At 39.1% G+C, this 24,674-nt stretch overlaps 1 protein-coding gene across 3 annotated transcripts in view; it reads left to right on the top strand.

The window, feature by feature from the left end:
• The window catches only part of ADAMTS9 (ADAM metallopeptidase with thrombospondin type 1 motif 9), a 160,381-nt gene that overhangs the window by 18,904 nt on the left and 116,803 nt on the right, over positions 1 to 24,674 (top strand). For all 3 annotated transcript variants that reach the window (XM_033132881.1, XM_033132882.1, XM_033132880.1), the window contains exons 4-11: positions 8,868 to 9,157; positions 11,403 to 11,486; positions 11,587 to 11,702; positions 12,685 to 12,725; positions 12,834 to 12,939; positions 17,890 to 18,036; positions 19,299 to 19,440; positions 21,511 to 21,615. In XM_033132881.1, the coding sequence (XP_032988772.1) occupies positions 8,868 to 9,157; positions 11,403 to 11,486; positions 11,587 to 11,702; positions 12,685 to 12,725; positions 12,834 to 12,939; positions 17,890 to 18,036; positions 19,299 to 19,440; positions 21,511 to 21,615 (1,031 nt within the window). The remainder of the gene's footprint in view (positions 1 to 8,867; positions 9,158 to 11,402; positions 11,487 to 11,586; positions 11,703 to 12,684; positions 12,726 to 12,833; positions 12,940 to 17,889; positions 18,037 to 19,298; positions 19,441 to 21,510; positions 21,616 to 24,674) is intronic.

Genomic DNA, 24,674 nt, shown 5'->3' with positions numbered 1-24,674 from the left:
CAAGTTGTTTCAAGTGTGCCTTAATTTCCTCATTAATTAAATGAAAATAATAGCCCCTACCATAGGTGGTTGCTGTGATGAATAATCAGATTAATCCATATAAAGTACTTAGAAGAATACGTGACACAGAAGAAAGCACTCAACAAATGTCAGCCAGTATTAGTATAACAGTAGTCGTCACGACTGCATTTAGCTGAAGGAGCTGCTGGATGGTGAATGAGAAAGAATGCAGACAGTCTTTTGGGGGTACAGCCCCCTCTTGCATACCTGAGTCAGCAAATTTAACTCCCCACTTAGCTGGAGGCCACCCCCCTTTAGAAGACAGAGTGATGACCCTCAGACATGCGTCCCACCACCCACCACCCGCCACAGCAGCTTGAATTGCAACAAGCTTCTCAATTGTTTTCCTTCCAACAGCATCTCTTTCCCTCCCTGAGAAGCCCATCAATATGCTCCTCCCATCTCTACTTCCAGGGAGGATTCGGGCCCCATCATCTGCCCCATAAACTGGCCAAGACCCCAAAGTTTCCCAGTTACATGGTTAAACAAATATAAACTGGTTTCTTTGCTGCAAGACTTCTCAGAGCTCTTAAAATGCTAATGTGCCTGGAGAAAGTCCCAGATGGGAATGCCAGTCAAGTGTTTTTCCAAATCTATTTGATTTGTTTTTGGAAATACCTTCCGGGACTAATGTTCTGTAAACCACTCTCAGAGAAACTGTTCATAAAGGTTCTGGCTAGCCAGAAAGGAGACTTAGCAGTGTCTCTTCCCCCACTGCCCTTTGCACCCGTTTCCTGTCAGTACTGAGCTGGGAGCACAGCCAGACAGGCGCAGGTCATTCCCCCGCCCTGCCCTAAAGCTCAGAGGGATGGGTTTGGGGACACCATCTCAGGGAGGACCCAGGGATTCACTATTATCTTTAAAGCTAGCAAATGGAAGACACTTTAAAAAAATGAAACCTTGGTGAGTTTTCATTCGTACCCTTTAAAGCTTTATACGTAAAAGAACAGTTTCCCCACCTCAACTCCTTCCACACCTAGTTTCTGGAAACACATTGTTCTTTATTATTAGAACATTCATTGGTTTTACGGCTGTTTTTGTTTTTATGGTTTATCTTTTTTCCCCACATTGCGCTTGTTTACCCATCTTCCTCTGATCCCAGCAGACTGCTTCTCCTGGCCTGCGTAACCCCTGTGTGAAGGCTCCATTAAGTAACTCTCTGAACAGACCCAGTGAGCACAGATCTTAGATCTAACTGCAACCAAGACGGCAGGGAACTGCCATGGCTCCACTTTTTGTTCGCTGTGGTTATCAGCCCTTGGAGCCAGCTCAGAGGTGGAAGTGTTTGCATTTGTTTACATCTCATTACAGCTCAGACTCCATCTTCTCGCTATCAATCTGCAAGTGTTTGTTACCAAATTGAAAGTTCTGTGGGAACAGGGACCCGCTTTCATGCTTTAGCTCCTTCCCTCCCTCTCTCCCACCCTCTCCTTTCCTGTAGAAGAGTCTTTCTAACATTAAATTGTCTTGTTTGAGAAACCCTCCTGTCAACATACTAATGTATAAAGAGAGGATATTTTGCATACTACTTGTAAAACAATAACAACTAATAATTCTCATCACGTGAAATATTTAATGGACCCTTTCTTGTGTCACACTCTGCTCTGGGGAGAGAGGGGGCTTATGTGCTATCTTTTCATCCTCACAGTTAGCCTTTGAGGATTGTGCTGTTATGCTCATTTTACAAATGAGGAAACCGAGGCGCAGAGGCAGGAGAGGCAGCTAGATTAGTGCTAAGGCAGGAACGTGAACCAGGGCTGATCTGGCTGCAGAATCCGAGCGCGAAAGCACTCATGGTTCCTGTCCAGCTTCCTCCTGGCTGTGAAGCCCAGGTGGCGCAGAGAGGGACTTGCTGAAAGCCTCGCTCTCCAGTCCTCCCTTTGGTCCTGTGCTGTGATTCCCTGCCCACTCGGACCACGAGGTCACAAGGTGGCTCAGTGCCTTAAGGAAGTTCAGTTAAATTTTGATAAACCTTATGAAAATAGGGAGCAATAATTAACTTCCCAGCTGTTAATGTTAACATTCGAATCTTCTTTGCCCAACCCCAGTTGGTGGAAAACACTCAATGAGTAACTATTGAATGAGCAAGGCCTGGGTGTGATTTTCTAAAATAATTCCAGTTCTTTAGTAATATAATATGTACTTTATTGCATGGCAATGTGAAATGAAGCTCATTTAAAACATTTTTACCCATAAATAAGCAAATATCAAAGTTTTGGTGTGGGGACAGAGCCCCAAAAAGCAATTTCCAGGCTCTCGGCCTCACATAGAAAGGGGCTGGCTCAGGTAGTAAATGGCCATCAACTGTGATCAAATGGCCATCAGCTGTGGCTAGTTGGCCGTCAGCTGTAACCAGTGAGCCATTGGCCACTAATATAACTGCTGTGGCTATGCTAGCAAAGAATGGGGGCTAGCGAGAAGATGGTGGCTGAGCTAGCAAGAGCTGATTGCAGAGAGGCGGATGCCGCCAGCGAGAGTATAGTGGTATGACTCCCCTATCTGTGGCTCCGTGGGTGTTCCTTTTTGGCCTAGCCATGTCCTGCGTTCTTATGTGGGGAACGGGAGCAGAGACCCTGCAGGCCGCCCGCACGACAAATGGCTCAGCGAGCAGGGTCTCCCGCATGACATTTGGGCTGTGAGGTTTTTAACTAATGATACCATCTTAAATTTTTATAATAGTTTTTTGAAGGATTGCCCCAAATTTTATTCTTGTTTTGTTGTTGCTCGTTTTGTTCAACTTACCTAGCCCAGGGCTTTTCACAAAATAGGTGCCCAATAAGTCATTTTTAAAGTTACTTTACAAGGAATTCTCCACATAATTTCTCATTTAATTTTCAAAATAGCGTTAAGATGGAAGCAGGTATTTATGTGCCCATTTAACAGGTCAGGAAACGGGGCCCCAGAAAAGTGACTTAGAAAAGATCATTCTAGGACATAAACAGCTTACAATTTTGAAATTGTTATTGTAAGCCAGAAAATAGTCTTTAATAGTCACTCTCCCTTAACTGTTCCTGGTATGCCTCACTTACAGTATGACCTTATGACTGGTAAAAATAGAAAAAATTACAGTATTTATTGGGTCCTTCCGATGCGCTAGGCACCTTACAGATATGGTCTCCGATTGTTCCTCAAAGCGACTCTATGAAATGGGTACTGTTCTTACTCAGCTTTACAAGTGGGAGAAAGGAAGGTGAGCGAGTCACTTACTTGCCCAAGGTCAGACAGAACCTGAAGCTGCTCCCTTTAGAGCACTTGATCTCGTGGTCGTAAGCATCACAGCTTCCCCTTCAAAGTCATCAAGGCCAGAACAGTTGTAAAAGTCAACATTAACTCATGTTCTTGGAATAAGATTTTACAACTGTAGTGAGTATGAATTGGCATTAGGAAGCACACAACTGCCAGTTAGAGCTTTTTAACGTGCCTAAATTTTGTTTACATGGCACGTGAGGGTTCAAATTGCAAAATATTACACTTTTTTCTGAATGCAAATATGTATTTGATTCTTAGCGGTATCATATGCTATTTTTTTATTGTCTCATTTTTTAGGGCAGTTTTTGGTTTACAGCAAAATTGAGAGGAAGGTACAGAGATTTCCTATATGTCCCCTGTCCCCACACCCACACATGCACAGCCTCCCTCACAGTCAGCATCCTTCACCAGAGTGATGCATGTGTTACAATTGATGAATGTACACTGGCACGTGATGGTCGCCCAAAGTCCTGATTTACGTTACGGTTCTCTCTTGATGTTGTATATTCTGTGGGCTTGGACAAATGCCTAAAGACGTGTCCCTCAGTATAGTATCGTACAGAGTACTTTCAACGCCCTAAGAATCCTCTGAATGCTCTGCCTACATATCCTTCCCTAGCCCCAATCCCTGTCAACCACTGATATTTTACTGTCTCCATAGTTTTGTCTTTTCCAGAACGTCCTATAGTTGGAATCACATAGTATGTAGCCTTTCCTGATTGGCTTCTTTCACTTAGTCATAGGCATTTAAAATTCCTCCAAACCTTTTTGTGGCTTGATAGCTCATTTATTTTCAGCACTGAATAATATTCCATTGTCTGGATGTATCACAGTTGACTTATAAATTCTCCTACTGAAGGACATGCTGGTTGCTTCCAACTGTTAGCAATTATGAATAAAGCTGCCATAAATATTCATGTGCAAGTTTTTGAGTGGACATAAACTTTCAGCTTCTTTGAGTAAATACCGAGGAACTCGTTTGCCAGATTGTACATTAAGAATATGTTTAGTTTTGTAAGAATCACCCACCTGTCTTCCAAAGTGGCTGCACCGCTTTGCATCCCCACCAGCAATGTGTGAGTTCCTGTTGCTCTGCATCCTTGCATGCATTTGTTGGTGTTAGTGTTCTGGATTTTGGCCAGTACGTCATTGTTGTTTTAATTTGTATTTCCTTGGTGATATATAATGTGGAGCATATTTTTATATGCTTATTTGCCATCTGTATATCTTCTTTGGTTCAACTTGCTATTCTAAGATTTGAACTAGGCCAGGTTGCTCATAAGCTGTTTAGTTAAGTAAGCATGATTAGTTATTGAGAAATTCTTAAAATAACCATAAAAAATGATTTTCTATTTCTGAGTGTCACATTTGAACTTCAAGAAAAGGCATGAAAGTGGTGCAGCCACTTTGGAAAACAATGTGGCAGTTCCTCAAAATGTTAAACATAGAGTTACCATGTGACCCAGGGGTTCTGTTCCTAGATATCTACCCACGAGAAATGTAAATATGGCCACACAAACACACACACACACATGTTCATGAAAGAATTATTCAATTGAGTGGTTAGACCCAAATGTCCACCAATTGATGAGTGGATAAACAAAATGATATATCAATACAGAGGAATGTTATTTGGCAATAAAAAGTAATGGAATACTGACACATACTTGCAACATGAATGAACCTTGAAAATATGCTAAGTGAAAGAAGCTAGACACAAAAAGCCACATATTGTATAACTCCATTTGTATGGAATGCCAGAATAGGCAAATCTATAGGGACAAAATATAGTTTAGTGATTGCCAGATAGATGCTGGAGGGAGCGAGGGAATGGGGAGTGACTGCTAATGGGTACAGGATTCTTTTGGGGACAATGAAAATACTCTGAAATTAAATAATGGTGATGATTGCACAACTCGGTGAATCCACTAAAAACCACTGAATTGTGTACTTTGAAAGTGTGGATTTTATGGTATGTAAATTATATTGCACTAAAAAAATAATAATAAATGTATGGGGAAGAAAATAAAAAAAAATATGCAGACTCTTTGTCCTGTACTTTCCACAAGAATGAAATTTCATTATGTAGCCCATGCTAATAAAACTATTAGTAAAATGGCATTATTGCAAATTTGAACACGAGCCTCCATTCCATTAGGCTAACAGGTCATTAAAGAGAACTGTGGATGACTTTATTTTTATCCTAATAGCATGTGTCACTTGGTAAATATAACTTTCTGTTATTAACAATTTCTGTTCAAAGGCAAGAGAGTTGAGTAGGTTATACATGTTATAGTGTTTTTTTTTTTCCGATTCTCTGTAAAAATGTTCATATGTTTGTAGTCATAGTGAATACTTGAATCCTTAAAGCTCATACTATTTTTAAGATTTTTAACATTTTCAATTACAGTTGACATTCAATATTGTTTTATATTAGTTTCAGGTGTCTAGCATAGTAGTTAGACATTTATATAATTTATGAAATGATCCCCCCGAATAGCTTAGTACCCACCAGGCACTATACGTAATTATTACAATATTATTAACTATATTCCCTATGCTGTACTTTATATCTCATTGACTATTTCATAACAATCAATTTGTACTTCTTAATCCCTTCACCTTTTTCACCCTGTCTGCCAACCCCCCTCCCATTTGGCAGCCATCAATTTGTTTTCTGTATCTATGAATCTGTTTCTGTTTTGCTGGTTCATTTATTTTAGATTCCACATATAAAGTGAAATCATATGGCATTTGTCTTTTCTGTTTGATTTATTTTACTTAGCATAATACCCTGTAGGTCCATCTATGCTGTTGCAGATGGCAAGATTTTATTCTTTTTTATGGCCAAGTAATATTCTATTGTACATATGTACCACATCTTCTTTATCCAGTCATCTATTAACGGGCAATTGGATTGCTGCCATATCTTGGCTATTGTAAATAGACCTGCAAGGAACATAGGGATTGCATAGATCTTTTTGAATTAGTGTTTTGGATTTCTTCAGGTGAATACCCAGAAGTGGAATCGCTGGATCATAAGATAGTTCTCTTTTTAATTTTTTTAAGGAACCTCTAAACTGTTTTCCATAGTGGCTGCACCAATTTGCAATCCCATCAACAGTGCATGAGGGTTCCCTTTTCTCCACATCCTCGCCATCGTTTGTTATTTGTTGATTTATTGGTGATAGCCTTTGTGACATGCATGAAGTGATATCTCATTTTAATTTGCATTTCTCTGATGGTTAGTGACATTGAGCAGCTTTTCATATGTCTGTTGGCCATCTGTATGTCTTCTTTGGAAAATGTCTATTCAGTTCCTCTGCCCATTTTTTAACCGGATAGTTTTTTTGGTGTTGAGTTGCATGAGTTCTTTATACATTTTGAATATTAACCCTTTATCAGATGAATCATTGGTGAATATCTTCTCCCATTCAGTAGGTGGGCTTTTTGTTTTATTTTTGAAGCTCATACTATTTTTAAGGCTAAATACAAAATTGCTTGCTAAAATGATTAATGTGGTAGAAATTAATTGGGCTAATTAGGTCAATAAATATGATTCGGACCCATTAGGATAAAAGGTCAGATGGGTGAAAGACAGAGAAGTATTATGCATTAGAAGATGTTTTCAATTCTAAAGAAGTAATTTTATTCCTACATTTTCATGTCACATAAAGTATATTGAATTATTTATTGGAGGCACAGGTTACTTGTTAATGAAATGTCTTTCAGGTGTGTTAGAATTTACATGGGTTATTCTCTATTAGGAATTGCAGCCTGTTCATTATTAAAGCCTTAATTCTTTTCAATTTTTTAATTTAAATAAGTGTTCCTTATTATCAGTTAGTGCCTTAATTCATCCTTTGGTTTTCCTATGCCCAAGTTCCTTCTGATGATTCTCTAAGACTATGTTTTTTTCCCCCCTTAGTGGTCAAAAAGAGTGAATTCTATAGTGTTTCTTAAGTGTTTTTCTCAGGGCAGGTATACCTTTCTCTAAATAAATCCCATAAATCAAAATATTTACAGAAGACATTAAGTGAGGATTATTTACTTTTTACAAACTAAGTTACATATGTTCTTTTTAAAACAGCTTTATTGAGATATAATTCTCAAAACTTACTGTACATCCATTTAAAATGTCCAATTCAATGGCTTTTAGTGTATTCACAGATACATGAAACCATCATCAGAGTCAATATTAGAACATTTTTTTATCACTTGAAAAAGAAACCCTGTACCCTTTAGCTATCAATCCCCATGGCCCCACCCACCTCCAGCCCTAAGCAAAAAATCTTTGTCTCTGAATCTCTCATTTATGTGGGGAAGGGGTGGTATCTCAGACTCTGTCATGTATCTGAAGTTCCCATACATACGTATGTAATTGAATTTGGCTATTTTCTCCTGTTAGTCTGTCTCATGTTTGTTTAATTATTAAACCAGCCAGAAGAACCTAGAAGAATAAAGTTTCTTCCTCCCCCACACGTTAAAGTTTTAAAGCACATTTATGAACTGATAGGCAAGATAACTGATTAAATTATGTTTTTACTTAAAGCGGATTTTGGCAGGCATTTTTGTGCTTATTCTGTTTATTGTGTGATTGATGGCTTTAAAGTTGGATATTCTCACTAGCAATATAAGCTTCAAGCCAAGTTTGAGACCAGTGTGTCTCAAAACATTAACATAAATATGAATCACCTGGAGATCTTGTTAAACTGTAGATGCTGATTCATCAGGTCTGGAGTGGGACCAGAGAGTCTGCATTTCTAAATTTCCAAGGGTTGCCAGTGCTATTGGTCCAAGGACCACACTTGGAACGGCAAGATTGTGTAGAACCCCAGAGGGCTAGGCAAGAGTTGGAAGGGAGTGGAGCTAATCTGCATTATACATCATAGTCCCAACTATCTGTTTACACTCTGAGTTTAATCCACTTCCTTAACTGAGCCCTGGAATAAGTTAATTTTAAAAAATCAGAGGCATTGAATAGCAGTGATTCTATTCTTATAGATCATTTTGCATATTATAACGATCAAATACAGTAATAGAATAATACCATGTCTAACTTGTCGTGCACTTCCTCTAGTTCCTGTGTATTGTCTATTAGCCTACCCACCTCTCAGACTTCTTTTTATTGTATCGCATGGAATGTCAGAAGTGGTGTATATGAAACATCTGCATTTCTATTCTCTGGATCTCTGTAGCTATTTTTGGCCCTTACTGTATCCATGGCAAAGAATAATGAATGGAAACTGCTGAAATCCCAGCAAGACTTTTGTTACCAAGTGAAATGAGTCACTTGCATTTGTTGCCCTTAAAAACAGGTCTGATTTTCTAATACCTTAAGGGAGCATTTGCGGAAACTTCCAGGGCAGCTAATTTCAAGTCCTTAGTCATTTAGTTAAGTACAGATTGTGGTTCACATGTAGAATCCACAGTGTGTAGAACTTGATTTTGTATGTAATTTGACTACAGAAGCATCATTGTAAGATGTGTCAAATTCAATTCTTAATATGAAATAGATGTGACTTGAAATGTAATACATGCCATCTGATTTGTTACAGAACACAAAAATAGTCACAATAAAGACAAGAGGAAAATGAGAACAACGAAATGGGGAAAAAGGAGTAGCCTGGCTGATGATGTGGCAGTCTTAAAAAGCAGCCTAGCGACAAAGACGCTTTCCACCTATGGTAACAAGACGGACAGCACAAGAGAAAAGAGGACCCACAGAAGAACAAAACGTTTTTTATCCTATCCACGGTTTGTAGAAGTGATGGTGGTGGCAGACAAAAAAATGGTTTTATACCATGGAGCAAACCTTCAACACTATATTTTAACTTTAATGTCAATTGTAAGTACATTAAAAAGAAGATGATTTATGAGGTCCCTAAATGTGCCATTGGGGAATGGGTTTTCAGGCAGTGCTTTGCTAGATCATTCAGGGCTGGCATATCAATGAATCAAGCAAGTGACTGAAGAGAAAAGATTATCCATAGGTTGCCTTTTTATGGTGGCAGTAATGGTTATCAATATTGAGTGTTTATTCTGCGTTAGAAAATGTGCTTCTTACTGAAAAGGCATCATTTCTAAGCCTCTTGGCAGCTCTGCCAGGTATGATTATCACCCCCATTTTATAGATAAGAAAACCGAGCCTCAGAGGAGTTAGGTCACTTGCCAATGGTCATGTAAAGATAGTAAATGGCTTAGAAACCACATGTGACCTTTAGCACGTCCAGTTCCCAAAACCAGTGTTCTTTGTCTGACGCTTGAGCTTGCAGAGTGAAGGATGGGGCTTCAGTAAGGCTTGGATGCTGGTTGTGAACCAGAGTCACCCATGGAGCTTTATAAAATGCAGCTGCCTACCTCGATCCTCTTCCCCAGGATTCTAATTAGCCGTGGGGTGAGGCCTAGAAATCTCTCTTTTCTTCTATTCCCATTTTGAATTGAAAAAACAATATGTTTGCATAATGAAAAAAATCAAGTGTAACGAAAGACAATTGATGAAAAATAAATGTCCTTTCCTACCAATCTCCCAGGCCCCTTCCCAGAGGCAACCACTATTAAAAGTTCCTTTGCATATGTTTCTAAGAAGCTCTGCCCAATAGAGATGTAACATGAGCCACATATGTAATTTTAAATTTTCTACTAGCCACATGAAATAAAACAAATAGGTGAAATTAATTTTAATAATGCGTTTTATATCCAAATATTTCAAAAATTACTGAAATATTTTAATTTTTTTATACTGTCTTCAAAATCTAGTATGTATTTTATGCTCACAGCACATCTCAGTTTGGAGTAGCCACATTTCAAGTGCTCAGTGACCTCAAATGGCAAATGGCTGCCATATTGGACAGCACAACTCTGGACATTTCTTAAGCATATATGTGTGCATGTACAACTCTTTTTTCAAACAGAAATGGAGCATTGCTATACTGTTTTCCACGTTGCTTTTTTGCTTAAAATATTAGAGATTGTTCTCTGTGGCAGCCCCTTTGATCTTGCCCTTATTCATTTTAAACCTCAGCACGACATTTCCTTTAATGGATTGACTCTAATTTATTTGAACAGGAATCGACTTTTTATATACTCCACAAATGAATATGAAAAGCAATCATATTTGGAAACATTGCTTTAGAGTTTCTTCCTCCCTCTCCCTGGCCTGTGGTTCTCCTTGTCTTTCCCCACACAGCTGTGAACCAGTACCCCATGCTCTCCACCCCAGCCCCAACCTGCCTCCCCTCCAGCCACCCCTTAACCCGTTTTCCGTGCTCAGTCCCATATTCCATATGCCCTAGCCCTCTCCCGTCCTGGAGCAGAGAAAGAAAAACCTAATCAGACCTTGCACAGACTCTGCTCCATTTTCACCCCATAAATTCGGACCTGTCATAAGAATTTCAATTGCAAGCATGGATTTTGGGTCAAATTGACGTAGTTGAGAGTTCTGGCTCTGCTACTTCCCACTGTATAGTCTTGGACGAATTACTTAATTTCTCTGAGCCTTATTTTCCTCATTTCTTGAGCAGAGATTAGAATAATAACCTAGCCCAGAGTTTTGCTGTAGAATTAAATGCAAACGCATATGCAGTTTTCAGCAAATCTAGTCCACACTAAGCATTCAATGAATGTTAACTCTCATAATTAACAATAATAATGGGAAACAAATAGGTTACCAGGTGATGGAGAACACATCTGGGCGGTAAACATGAAGAACAGCAGGAGTAGCAAGGGTATGGTCAATGTGAGATTCCCTAATTTGGCGATCCGGGACGAAAGAGTTTGACTGCAAATTAATATCCAGTATGTTGGCATAGAGAAATGTTAAGTTGAGTTGCCATGCAATTTCCAAAGAAAACACTTTGAAATTTAAATTTGTTAGAATTTATTATGATTTGAAACTGCCATCTTTGAATTTTACAATAAATGTTTGTAAATGACTTTTAATAAATGTGTGTTGAATGAATGAAAATTCACAACTAAAAAATGAGTATGTTGCATGAAATGTAAAAAGAGGTGGAGTCTCCACGTAAGAAGTGAATTGCTTATTGCTTACACAGAGTTCACAATTAACTTTGAAAAATTTATCTCGGTTACAGGTAGCCTCTATCTATAAAGACCCAAGTATTGGAAATTTAATTAATATTGTTATTGTGAACTTAGTTGTGATTCATAATGAACAGGTAATAAAGTTTTTTTCTTCTTTCTTCTATCCGTATCTGAAATGGCATATCTAATTGGTATTGGTACAATGAACCAATCATAATTCTTTTCTGTATTTAGGAAGGACCTTCCATATCTTTTAATGCCCAGACAACATTAAGAAACTTTTGCCAGTGGCAGCATTCAAAGAACTATCCAGGTGGAATCCACCATGATACTGCTGTTCTCGTAACAAGGTATCTGAATTCCTTATTCTTCAAATCTTTTTTTCCAGTCAAGTAGATGGGATGAGGTTGAATATTGCTGGTAGCCAGCCCCCCGTACAAGGGTTTTCAACTTCAGCACTATTGACATTTTGGACCAGGTAATTCTCTGCCGGGGGCTGTGCTATGCACTGCAGGACGTTTAGCAGCGTCCTTGGTCTCTACCACCCACTACATGCCAGCAGTATCCCCCCTCTTAGTTGTGACAACCAGCAATGCCTTCAGACCGCATGGGTTACCAAGTGCCCTCTGTGGAGTGGGGGGAGGGGAGCGCAGCATCACCCCTGGTTGAGAATCACTAACCACTAGGTGCCAAGTAGGCAGCGAAAGAGTTAGGTGGGCCTGAAAGGAAATGCCCTGATAGCGGGGGCAGCTGCTCTTCAGACTGAGCAGGTTGTTAACATGCAGGATGAGTCCAGTGTGGCCAACTGTTGTGATTTTGCAAAAAGTCAGAGGTGTGGATTTTTCTTTTACATGAAACCTGCCAGTTTTTAAATGGTAGCTACTAGCTCAAAAATATTTAAAAAGCTGTACAGGGCAACAAAGAGGTATGCTGTTTTAGTTGTGCCGCTTGTCCCTCAGCTCGGATACGGTCACAAGCACGCACTCTTCAACAGAAGTGAAAGGCCTTAAGAGCCCTCTCAGGAATGTTTGCTAAGAAACTAGAATCACTTCCTCCAAGGTATGAGGAAAACTCCTGGTCGGAGAGGTTTCTGCTTGCTCTGTGCCTACCCCCGAGGCAGAAGAAGACCTTTCAGTGTAGCTTTTTATCCTTAAATCAATGGTTCCCAAACTGTTTTTGAGTTGCAAAACCCCGGCCTTGTTAGTTTGCTTTTTGTAACCCCCTTCCTTAAAGTGGGTGCTGTTGTGAATCCCTAGAAGACTCTCAAGCATTTACTTGTATTGACATTTCCTCTTCGGTGTCGTCAAGGCCCTAAGTCTGCTTTGCTTTCAGACAGGACATCTGCAGAGCTCATGACAAATGTGACACCTTAGGTGAGTCTGCCGTGTGTGTCCTCTGTGCCTACAACACTTGACTGCATGTTTTTATTCCAGGCCACAATTACTTTTGAAAGTAAATCCTTGTTCTTGTCCTTCTAATAGGTCTTGCCGAACTGGGAACCATTTGTGACCCATACAGAAGCTGTTCTATTAGTGAAGACAGTGGACTGAGCACGGCTTTTACAATTGCCCATGAACTAGGTCATGTGTATGTATCCTTTCCATATCTGCATTTAATTCAGAGTGACCCAAAACTTTGTGCAGAGTGACCTGCACAACCCTGAGCATTTACTTGACTGTAGAGGGTGGATATACTTCCCGAGTCATAGTGGAGTTTGCAGGGTTGAAGAGCTTTGAATCTAATTGGGAGAAATGACTTCGATTTCAGAAAGTTGAATAACTACAGTACACCTTCTTTGGTCGTAGCACATGTATATTTGGTTTCGATGCACAAGTTTTCCGTGCAAAGTCTAATATTCTCCTTTCCTACTGGGAATCGGAGGAAGGGGTCCTTTCCAACCTGTCCACTGAAGCAGAGGGTATAGCAGCTAGAGCTTTTCTGATTTAACCTCTTTGTCTAGGAGGGTCCCCCATCATTGCCCGGGCTCACAAGCTTTTCACAAATCCCGATCATTCCTGATTCTAGTTATACAAGTCTATAATTCAGACACTTAGCCTCTAGGAACAGAGATAGCCCTCTTTCAGGGAAGAGAATGAATAAAGATAGAGCAAAGAAAGCATTTACTAATTTTGGTCACTATTATGTGGTCATTCTGAAATTGGCTTTTCCTCTTTGTTCTTTAGAGACAAAGCATGGTTAGAAAACAAGACAAAACAGTGTAAATTTGCTAGAAATTATTCTGATTTTTGATCTGCAATTTTTTCTTTCCAGAATGATTAAGTTACTTGTACTATATCTTTCTGAAATAATTTTCTCAGAAGCTGTCACTCATATAATATACCTGTATAGCATTTTGCATGTCAGAGGTGAACTTTGTAACTAAAATCATATATTAAGCAAGCTCTCTCATTCACCAGTTTGTTAAGGTACCTATAGTACAGTGAGTGCTCTGTGCTACGCATAAAGCAAGATGCATGTATAGAGATCTCTCCAATTCACTTCAACATGTAACGAGTATATTTTAAAACTAGTACCTCTCAAGCATATTTTAAAAGCATACCCTTTTCTTTTCTCCAAAGGAATATTGTCAGATGTCCAATATTTAGAGCACAAAAAAGGCTTGGCTTTCTGTTAAGCAGTTGTGTTGGGCTAGAGTCCTGCTTAGTCAGCTTCCTCTCGGTCCTTTTGTTTCTGAAATGCTTTCATGAAACTCAAGGATTTCTTGGAACGTTGTTTGAAAGCTACGGATGCCACCAGTGTTTCCCAAAGCACAAGAGCTTTAACACTCATTCTAAAAGAATGATCTGTGAAAAATAAAAAGGGAGTTTTGTTGTCAGGTGATTTTAAAACATGTTTTCCTAGTCTACCCTGCTTGGAGTCAGGAGGTTAAACAGTATAAAGTAAAGGCTCTGACAAGTTCTGTATTAACGTATTGGTTTTGTCTAACTCAGTTTTCTCACACTTGTTTTAACAGAATCTTTTAGGGATTTTTGTTTGTTTTGCATAAACTTTAGTAAATTCCTTTCAAACTTTAAATTAGAGAGTAGATTTGACCATAAAGAATAGGGTAGCATTTCAACAGGGCAGCTATTCCTGTCCCAGGAAATGGAATAGGAAAAGTTACAGAGATTCAAAGGGCAGATGTTGGTGTGATTAACAGATTAATATTTTCCCGTAATTAATATATGGCTAAGAAAAGTACACTATTTAAAGAAGCTTAACTAATTTCTTGTTAATTTCTTTCCAACAAGGGCTTAGAAAGTCTTTTTAGATAGCCAGTTCGTAAAGTTGACATTTTAAGGAAAGTGAGAATTTTGAGTAGCAAAAACAAAATATTTTCAACTATAGAGAAACCTCAATGCATAATTAACAAACATCACACACACACACACACACACACACACACACACACACACACACACCCACACCATGTGGTTGGAACTTTCATTTATATTATCTCCCTTAATCTTTATTATCCCCATAGGTAGATATTATTGCTTCTCTGTGTTGAACTTAGCAATATTAAATTGTCCTAAGTCTAGAAGCTAATGCTGGGGTACCAGCAAATGATGCTGGGGTACCAGCTCTAAGATAGAAATCAGCTAGGAGCCAGATACCCAAGTTTTGGACTGAATTTTTTTACATTCTCTTTGATGTGAGGAAAATGTATGCCATTTCTCTACCTGTAAAGTGGGGATAATACATACATACCCCATCTCAGGAGTATCAGGAAATGAAAAGCGAAATAATTGGTGAAAGGTATGAGTTGTTAAACAAAAAGTACATTCCTAACGAATTAATGAATTGTTTTTGTTTTGGTGCTTTTTCTCATATACCGTGTTTCCCCGAAAATAAGACCTAGCAGGACAATCAGTTCTAATGCGTCTTTTGGAGCAAAAATTAATATAAGACTCAGTCTAATTTACCATAATATAAGACCAGGTCTAATTAATATAATACAATACACTACACTACAATAAAATACAATGTAATATAATATAATAAATACCGGGTCTTACATTAATTTTTGCTCCAAAAGACGCATTAGAGCTGATTGTCCGGCTAGGTCTTATTTTCTGGGAAATAGGGTAGTTAGATTTGCTCAGATATTTTAAGGAAAGTGAAAATCCACATATTTTCTAAGGCACATTTAAAAATTAAATGTTGTTACAGTGATGGCTTTCTGATGATACAAAACCCAAGAGTTGTTGGGAAAAAGCAATTCATCTTGTATCTGTTGAGCCTCATTGGATGCTTTAGAAACAGCTCCTACCTTGTACCAACTTCATAGACACACAGAACCTAAGAGTTAGGACTAATTTGGGAGGTAATTGAGTCTACTGGATATGGAAATCTTTGCACAGTGTTCCTGAAAAAAATCCTCCACAACTTGTCTAACAGGAGACATATATATGAAATATACATATATTCCAAAACAAGAGGTTTTAGAATCAGAAATGGATTCCAAAACCAGCTCCCCCATCTTAGTAGCATTGTGACCACAATCAAGTAATTAAACTGCTAATACTCAGTTGCCTTATCTGTAAACCATGGATAGTAACAGTACTCATTGGATCAAATGGGTAATTAAGTGAAATAAAACATCTAACACATTTAACATACTGCCTGGTGTGCTGTGAATGCTAAAAAAGTTTTGGTTATTATTGTTTAGTAAGTGCCTAATGAATATTTGTTATTATTTAGCCCCTGCTATGAGCAAATGTGCCTGACATTGAAATGAAAAGAAGTTTTCTGTTTACATGATGAAATAAACTGGATTTTTGTCAAGTCATGGTGGAGGTAGAGAGTTTTTCACCACAGTGAAACAAACAATTAAACTAAGATTTGAATGTTTTGTTTGTGTTGGGATTTTGATACAGGTAGTATACTGACTATACAGCTGGAAACTAGAAACCTGGGCAATCATTCTTTTAAGAAAATGGATTCTTAAGCATTAAGAACTACTTTTAAGTTCAACCAAGACAGTTCGAGTTTTTCCATCTCACAATTTCCATCAGGCAGTTATTTCACCTGGTAGTTTTTGCACTGCCCAAATTTTTAAAAGAAAACGAAAACCAAACACAAGAGAAATTAATGGAATAGACTTCACAGACTTTTATCCCAGCTTTTACTTTTACACAAAGTAAGGCTGCACACTTCTGTCTGACTCGCTTATTTCCATGTTTCAAGATGAACTAGTGGAGGAAATTCCTCCCTACATGCCAAATTAATTATATGCATCCATTTTGTGATTGGGGAAAGTCATCCAGAGAGGATGGCCCCTCTGCGCCTGTTACCCAATGGATAATTCCTTAAGCTGAGAATGGATATTTCTGGATTGAGAAATGCTTCCTATCATTTTTTCCCCCCACTTCCTCTGGCTAAGCCAAGAATGGCAAATATGTGTTAATGTCGCTGCTGAGTTTCCTCCCAGGCCCAAGAGAACATTGGCACTCCGTCACGGTCTTCTCTGGGGGCCGGGGGATGGGGGGACCTGGATTAGTTTAAGAATCCTTTTGTGCCCACATTTTCAGGAAGCCAGTACCAGTCACTTGGCATTGGCATGAAGCATGACTCTACTTGCCATCTTTGAGTGAAGCCAGTTGAATTGGCATGGGTCTGGTTTCCATGCTTGCAGCCTTCCTTAGTGGGTTTCATGGCGCATGAGCTTTGCATACCTTTCCCATGATATACCTGCATGGTTATGTCATTTGTCAACCTGACCTGAAAAGGAGCAGATGCCAAGACTCACAGTGAGCCTCTTATTAGGAAGCGTTGGCTTCACGTTTGACACTTGACTGACTCTATATTCACAACGTTATCATAACCTGCTAAATCCGTGACTGTATAAATTGGCCTTTAACTGCTTATTCAGAATTCCAACTACTGTATTCTAGCACCAACTACAGCACGTTCAGAGCCTCTGCAATTGCAAATAATACACTTCAACCAAATAATGGCCCAATCCACTTTTTTTTTACACATTAATGGCGCTTTGTATTAAATTGGGTTGAAATTTAGTTTTATTTATACTTCATCTTTAATTGTCTAGTAGGTTTTGTTCTGCTCACCAGGATTCACGTTCTTGTCCACAATGTAGAAGTCAGTTAAGCATTTTTTTCTTAGACAGGTGTATTCTTTTTTTTTTATTATTATTATTAATTAAAGTATTGGGGTGACAGTTGTTAGTAAAGTTACATAGATTTCAGGTGTACAATTCTGTTTTACATCATCTATAAATCCCATTGTGTGTTCACCACCCAGAGTCAGTTCTTCCATCACCATGTGTTTGATCCCCCTTACCCTCATCTACCACCTCCCTCCCCCTTTACCCTCTGGTAACCACTAAACTATTGTCTGTGTCTATGAGTTTTTGTTTCTTTATTTGTGTGTCTTGCTCCTTTGTTGTTTTCAGTTTTATATCCCACATATCAGTGAAATCACATGGTTCTCAACTTTTTCAGACAGGCACATTCTTGAAAGCAATTCTGACAGCTTGGTTCGTTGACATTCTTACCCTTGTCTTGTTGGCCTTAGGTTTAATATGCCTCATGATGACAACAATAAGTGCAAAGAAGAAGGAGTGAAGAGTCCCCAGTACGTCATGGCTCCAACATTGAACTTCTACACCAACCCCTGGATGTGGTCAAAGTGTAGTCGAAGATACATCACTGAATTTTTAGAGTAAGGCTTGAACTTTCTTTTAGCACAAACTTCTGGTGTCTGGCCTCCACATAGTGAACTAATTGTGGGAAAGAAAATGTAGAGTCAAGCATTCCTTTTGAGTTGTTATTTTTGTTGACATTCCTTGGAGGAGGGGAAAAAAATACTTTCTGACATCTGTGCCGTTCATATCCTTGCCAGAGTTTAGAAGATTACAGACTGAGCTAAAGAGAAGGTTGGGATCTTAAAGAGAATATGTAAATGTTGCTTTATTTTTGGGGAAAGATAAGAAATCTGTTCAGGTCTTGGGGTAGGGACCATGAAAGTGATTATATGATGAAGGAAACCCACAAATATTTATGAGCTTTTAACTTAGTGATTTTGGCTTGGAAAGGAGTAGGGTGGTGAGACCATCCCAAAGAAGATTATCTGGATGGATGAAAATTTCAGCAGCCCTCCATGTTTTTGAATTGAGAACATGCGTTTTTTTCTCTCTCTCTCTCTTTCTCTCTCTCCTTCTCTCTGTCTCTGTCTCTCTCCATCCCTCCCTCCTCTCTTTTCTTGTTTTGTTTTTTAAGCTCCCTGCCAGGCTGCTCAAAGATCCAATTACATTATACAATATCCCTGTGTCACAGATTTATTGCTTTTCTCTCCCAGAAGTACGAAAGGTTAAGTGATTGTCCTAAGGTCACTGGGTGTATATTTCTGCAACCACAGGGAAGAGGAGGCTTTATTAATCAGAACTCACTGAGTGTGAATTTTCCAGAAGAAATGTTTGTAGAAAAGTCAAAGAACTGGAGGGTTGCTGTTTTTCTCTTTAAACAGATGGCCTAAGGTGTTTCTTGGTATAGTTATTGATTCACTCACTCATCTGTTCAGCAAACACTTACTAAACATCTGTTGCTGTGGACAGAGCCCCAGGCTTAGATGAAAAGGACACTATCTTTGCCCCTAAGAAGCTTACAGTCTATTGGGGAAGATGGTAAAAAATAGATAAAAAGGATAATTGCCACAAAATGTGATAAATGCTGTAACAGATACATGTATCCTACTAGCTATATGTATGTATAACCAATCGGTCCATAATCAAACAAGTATACACCAAAAATATAACTTCTGCTTCTAGATTTAATCTCATTTAGAAGGAATAAAACAACTAGAAGAAAGGAACTATTCTCTCTACCATTCAGCTGGCAGGATGGCCTTTCACTTTCATCTGGAGGCACTGACAAGTCGCATCTCATCCACTGCTCTCACCATCTGTATTGTTTTGCTTTCCACAGCACTGGTTACGGCGAGTGTTTGCTTAACGAACCTGAATCCAGACCCTACCCTTTGCCTCTCCAACAGCCAGGCCTCCTTTACAACGTGAATAAACAATGTGAATTGATTTTTGGACCCGGTTCTCAGGTGTGCCCATATATGGTAAGTGTTTGCGGGCTGTTTCTGCCTTCATCAATTGATTTGGGACTTCTTTTAAATCATAGTTTTCCATCAGATTGTCACTCTTATAGAAACCACTATAGAAAGGTTGATAACGGTCCATTGACGCTTAATGATAATAGTAGTAATGATGGTGGTGACAAACAGTAATAGTACTCAGTGTGGGATGGTGCTTTACCAGCACTTTCTCATTGCGTGTCATGACGGTCCAGAAGGGAGATGCCGTTATTGTTTGCATTGTACATGTGGGCAAGTGAGGCTCAGAGAGGACAGCGTTCCGTGCTGGTAATGGCAGAGCTCAGTCCTTTACTCTCATTGTCTCCTTTCATGCCCTTTGACCTGTCTAGGTAACCTTTATTATAGGGTCTCTTCTCGATTCCGTAAAGGTAACTCCTAACACAGACCTGTTTCCCTGTTTTAGCTTGTCAGGGCTATGTCCTGTGACCACCTGGGGCTTAAAGTCATCTCTGGTGGTGGCTCAACTGCTGCTGTGTGATATTCTGATGTATGTGTTGTGGACATCTGGACCGATGATATGATCCAGTGGTTATCAAGTTGCAGATGAGCAGAACTATGTGTCTTTGAGGCGCCCCATTCTATCCCTTTGGCTGTGTGTTTGTTTTGCTGGGAGAAACTTCAGAGGTAGCATAGTGACCTGGGAAGTACAACGATCTATGGGAATAATTAAAATTTTTGAGTAAAATTTATCCATGATTATATGAATTTCTGTTTTACTCATGATAGTAGACATTAGGAGTAATCCAAATGCCCAAAATAGAAAGGTTAGGGAAATTATGGTGTCTCCATTTAGTGGAGTATTATACAACAATTGAAAATTAACTGCACATGGGAACATACTCTTGATATACTTTTTAAGTCAAAATAACAGGGTAAACAATTACTTTGTAGAGTATGTTCTCAACTCAAAATGGGGTGAGGGAAACTACAGAAAAGATGGGGTAGTTTGAGGCTTTTTTCTATTTAAAAAAAAAAATTAGTAGTAGTTTCTGAATTTTCCTGTATGAGCAAGGTTTAGTTTAATAATCTGGAGAAAAAAAGTCTTTAAAAAATATGCCCTGAGATGGCTCGGTGCGATGTCAGAGAGATAGTGGATGGGGGAGGGGGGTTCACACAGTGTGAGGGGGGTTCACACAGTGTGAGGGATAGAAATGATAAACGTCTAAGGATTACTTTGTCTTGTGCACCTGAAACTAATAAAAAATATATATATATATGCCCTGAAATAGAGCTAAATATATCAACTTGGGTAAATCTAAAATATAGTGGGGGGCGGGGGTTAGAAGCAAGTTGTAAGATATATCCGTATATCCTGAAATGCTGAATACTATTGTTCATTTAAAGTTGCAATGTTGGCTGTTATTGGTAGATATTTATACCTTTGTAGTAAATGCAATGGAAATGGTGATCACCGCTCAGGACAGTGGTCACCTCTGGGGGAAGAGGATGAGTGTATTGGGCTAGGCCTGTGGAGTGTCCTTTCTTTAGTTGGGTGGTGGGTAGAGGGGTATCCATTATGTTAGCTTGCACTTTGTGTATGCCTGAAGTGTTTCACAATATTCTGTCCCTGCTTTCCTCTGAAAACCCCTAAACACCCTAGAAAAGAGTCATCATATGATTGTGGTATTATATGGCCTACTAGAAGGAAACATCTCCAATAAGAGCTCATTGCAAACTTAAGCTCCGATGACACAACTCCAGTGTGACAGAGAGCATGTTCCTTTGTGTCTGCTCCTGTGTGTCCTCATCTGTAACATGGGGTGGTCGTACTGAGGACCAGATGACTCCACGGCTGTTTCTGATGCACAGCAGCTCCCCTTTCACACCACCCCAAGTCCTACCAGGCACAGCCGTGTGTCTTGGGCTGCTGTCTATATCCCTTGGAATATTTTACCATTTATCATACCAAGAAATAAAATCCCTTTCTAATCTGTACCATTTTATTGGCAAAACATGAACTGAAAGTAATCCTTGCCTTGTTTGATATCATCTAATCACATCGTCATTGACTTGTCATTTAACTGAAATGAGCAGATGCAGTGTAGACGACTCTGGTGCAATAATGCGGATGGAGCACACAAGGGCTGCCGGACTCAGCACACGCCCTGGGCCGATGGGACCGAATGTGAGCCTGGAAAGGCAAGTAACGCCCCAACCCCTTCTTCTGTATTGGGGCAGATTGGGCAAGATTTTAGCTGGACACTCGTCACTGCTGTGAGAATGTAAGTCAGCGCAGTGTGCTTTAGCATGCATAATACTTTTTTGAGGCAAGAGGTTCAGCTTTACTATGGAAAATTGTGAAAACATAACATTATTATGAAATATTGATATGAGAGACATAGCTATCACTATTGCCTCTATTTTAAGGTATACTTCTTCTCATGAAAACTCCAATGTGCTTTTCAATTTATGGATACATTTCATGTGAGATAGCGTCTCTTTTTCTTCTTCCTGTCTCTTTTGGGCACGGCAGTGAAAGTCCCTTATTAAGTTCATGAAGCATCTTAAAATCAAAGAAATGCAGAAATACAGTAAACTTATTGTCTTCACTACTGAGATGCCAAGCTTTCACCAACTTGCGTTTGTCCCTTTCAGAAGTGATTATGTCACCTGGGGTATATCCAAGTCCAAATATTCTGAGTTGGTTATCATGGTTCCCACTTATTTGTTAGTAACCAAGCAGAATCTATTTGCATGGTCCAATGATAACAATGTCCCATGTACCTAGGAGTATTATTAATGCAAACTTCTACAACTGGTGTCCATTTAAAACAAAAAAAGGTACTATGCTAGTGATATCATCTTCTTCTTCATCATCATCATCACCCAAATAATTTGGTTACATATGTTTTAGATATAAACCCTGATTTTTTTTTCAATCCTACAGAAAATGGCATTCTGTCACTTATCAATGATGTAATCCCAGGACTGTATTCTGAGTCTCTTATTATCCTGCCATCTACAGAGGGTGCCAAAACAATGTATACACATTTTAAGAAAGGAAAACTGTATTAAAATTATAATACTCTATATACACCGATAACAAAAAATGAATACAAGTCACATCTGACTTCTGCAGTTACAAGAGGTGCTCCAAGTTGTTACCATCAGCGTCCAGACACTTCTGATGATGGTGAACTACTGCTTGAGCAACGTTGACCAAAGTTCCACCTGTATACATTTTTTTGGCACCCCCGGTATTTTTCCTGTCTTCTCTCTTTTTCCCATGTCTACTTAACTCACTTTTATTATTTTATTCTCATCTCACTTCTTTTTCCTCCACTGTACCTGATAGCATCCAGAATGTTTCCATGGAAGGTATCCTAAAGAGATGAGAAAACTTAATTCTCCTTTCCCCAATTTTATAGATAGGGAACAGAAAAAAGCAGGGACTTGCCTTAGATGACACAGTTCATTTAGGTAGAGTCTCCCCATACCTGAGCCTCTTCCCCGCCAGCTCCCACGTTTGTTTTGTCTGAAGGGGCTGGAGGGGTGCTGGCGTGGCCATAACTGAGTGTGCTGAGACCCACCAGCGCCCAGTGGTCAAACAGCATGTTTTGTCACTCATTTCTCAGGGTGATTATATAAAGTTACAAGAGCTACATGGTGTGAAAGTTATTTGAAACACAAAAAGTTCAATACAAAAAAAAAAAAAAAAAACTATAATGAAGATGACTTTATTCTTACTTGGTGACTAAGTCAGCTCAAGTTATCACTTCTCAGTGGCTAGGACCTCAGCAATTGAGTATACACCTTTCCGTAATAACAACCTGACCAAACCTATATACGGCTATAGGCATAATAGCCTTTGCACTTTTCATTAACTTAGAAAGAAATATATCTCCTTGGCCAGTGAATCTTTCACTTTTTGCAGGACATTTAACTCAATGTGTTGATGGCCAAAGGACCATAGGTTTGAGTGGGAATATGGTTCTTAGGATTCCATGGCAACCATTAAGAATTCACTCACTGTTTATAAAATGAAGATGTGGCCTCAGAGTCCTTCTAAACACAGTGATCCAGACAACTGCTTCCAGTTGATGGGAGGTGACAGTAGGCATGATAACCAGTTAATAACTAAGTTGGCTTGAGTTAGAGCCAGCCAACTATATCATTTAAGTTGAAACAGTTTAATCTCTGAAAAATCGCTGGTATTGTGTTGGATTCTTAGTCAATCTGATGCACCCATCTAACATGTCTATTTCTGACACGTTATCACTAGAAAAACTATAACAAAGAAGAATTCTCAGTAATATGATGAAATGAATTATATTTAGTAAAATTGTCATGAACAGGCTTCCAAGCGCCATGTTGTGATATGGTATCCCAATCAATCCTGGAACACAGAAGAACTTGGGAGGGTGTCTGTTGTATCTTCTTCTAATCTTCCGTTTTTGTAACAGAAGCTGAAGATATAGTATTGCAGGGTAATCTTATACTTGAGGGAGGGGGAAATTTGGGAGATCTCTCAGAAGACTTTTTCGATGTATGCTTGTGTTCAAGAAGAGTAAGACTTTAAGGCATTCCAAGGGGCATATTCAGAACACTTTCAGAGAAGCAACTCTGCAGATAAAATGACAGGTACAGTTTTAGTTGTGTTTTAGAGAAGTCGTCATCTAGCAGCTTTTATTAAAGATGTGGATTATATGTGTGTTTATTCCCCTGAAGCGTATTTCCGCATTTTACAAATGCCAAAGATGGTAGATACGAAGGTCTGACAATTAAGTTCTCAAACTTCTTGCAATGATGTTGCTAACGTTTTTTGATATCAGGGGGATTATTCATTATGAATTTGTACCAACTGGACAGTTAACCAAGTTTACTATTTGGAAGTGCTGAAAAGGCTGCATGAAAAAGTTAGACGACCTGAACTTTTTGCCAACAGTTCATGGCTCTTGTATCACGACAAGGCACCAGCTCACACGGCACTGTTTGTGAGGGAGTTTTTAGCCAGTAAACAAATAACTGTATTGGAACACCCTCCCTACTCACCTGATCTGGCCCCCAATGACTTCTTGCTTTACCCGAAGATAAAGGAAATATTGAAAGGAAGACATTTTGATGACATTCAGGACATCAAGGGTAATACAATGAGAGCTCTGATGGCCATTCCAGAAAGAGTTCCAAAATTACTTTGAAGGGTGGACTAGGGGCCGGCATCAGCACATAGCTTCCCAAGAGGAGTACTTAGAAGGTGA

Source organism: Rhinolophus ferrumequinum, chromosome 17 (assembly GCF_004115265.2).
Source record: "Rhinolophus ferrumequinum isolate MPI-CBG mRhiFer1 chromosome 17, mRhiFer1_v1.p, whole genome shotgun sequence".
NCBI classification, from domain to species: domain Eukaryota; kingdom Metazoa; phylum Chordata; class Mammalia; order Chiroptera; family Rhinolophidae; genus Rhinolophus; species Rhinolophus ferrumequinum.
The sequence above is the reverse complement of the archived record's forward strand: the minus strand, read 5'-3'. Positions and strand labels throughout refer to the sequence as shown.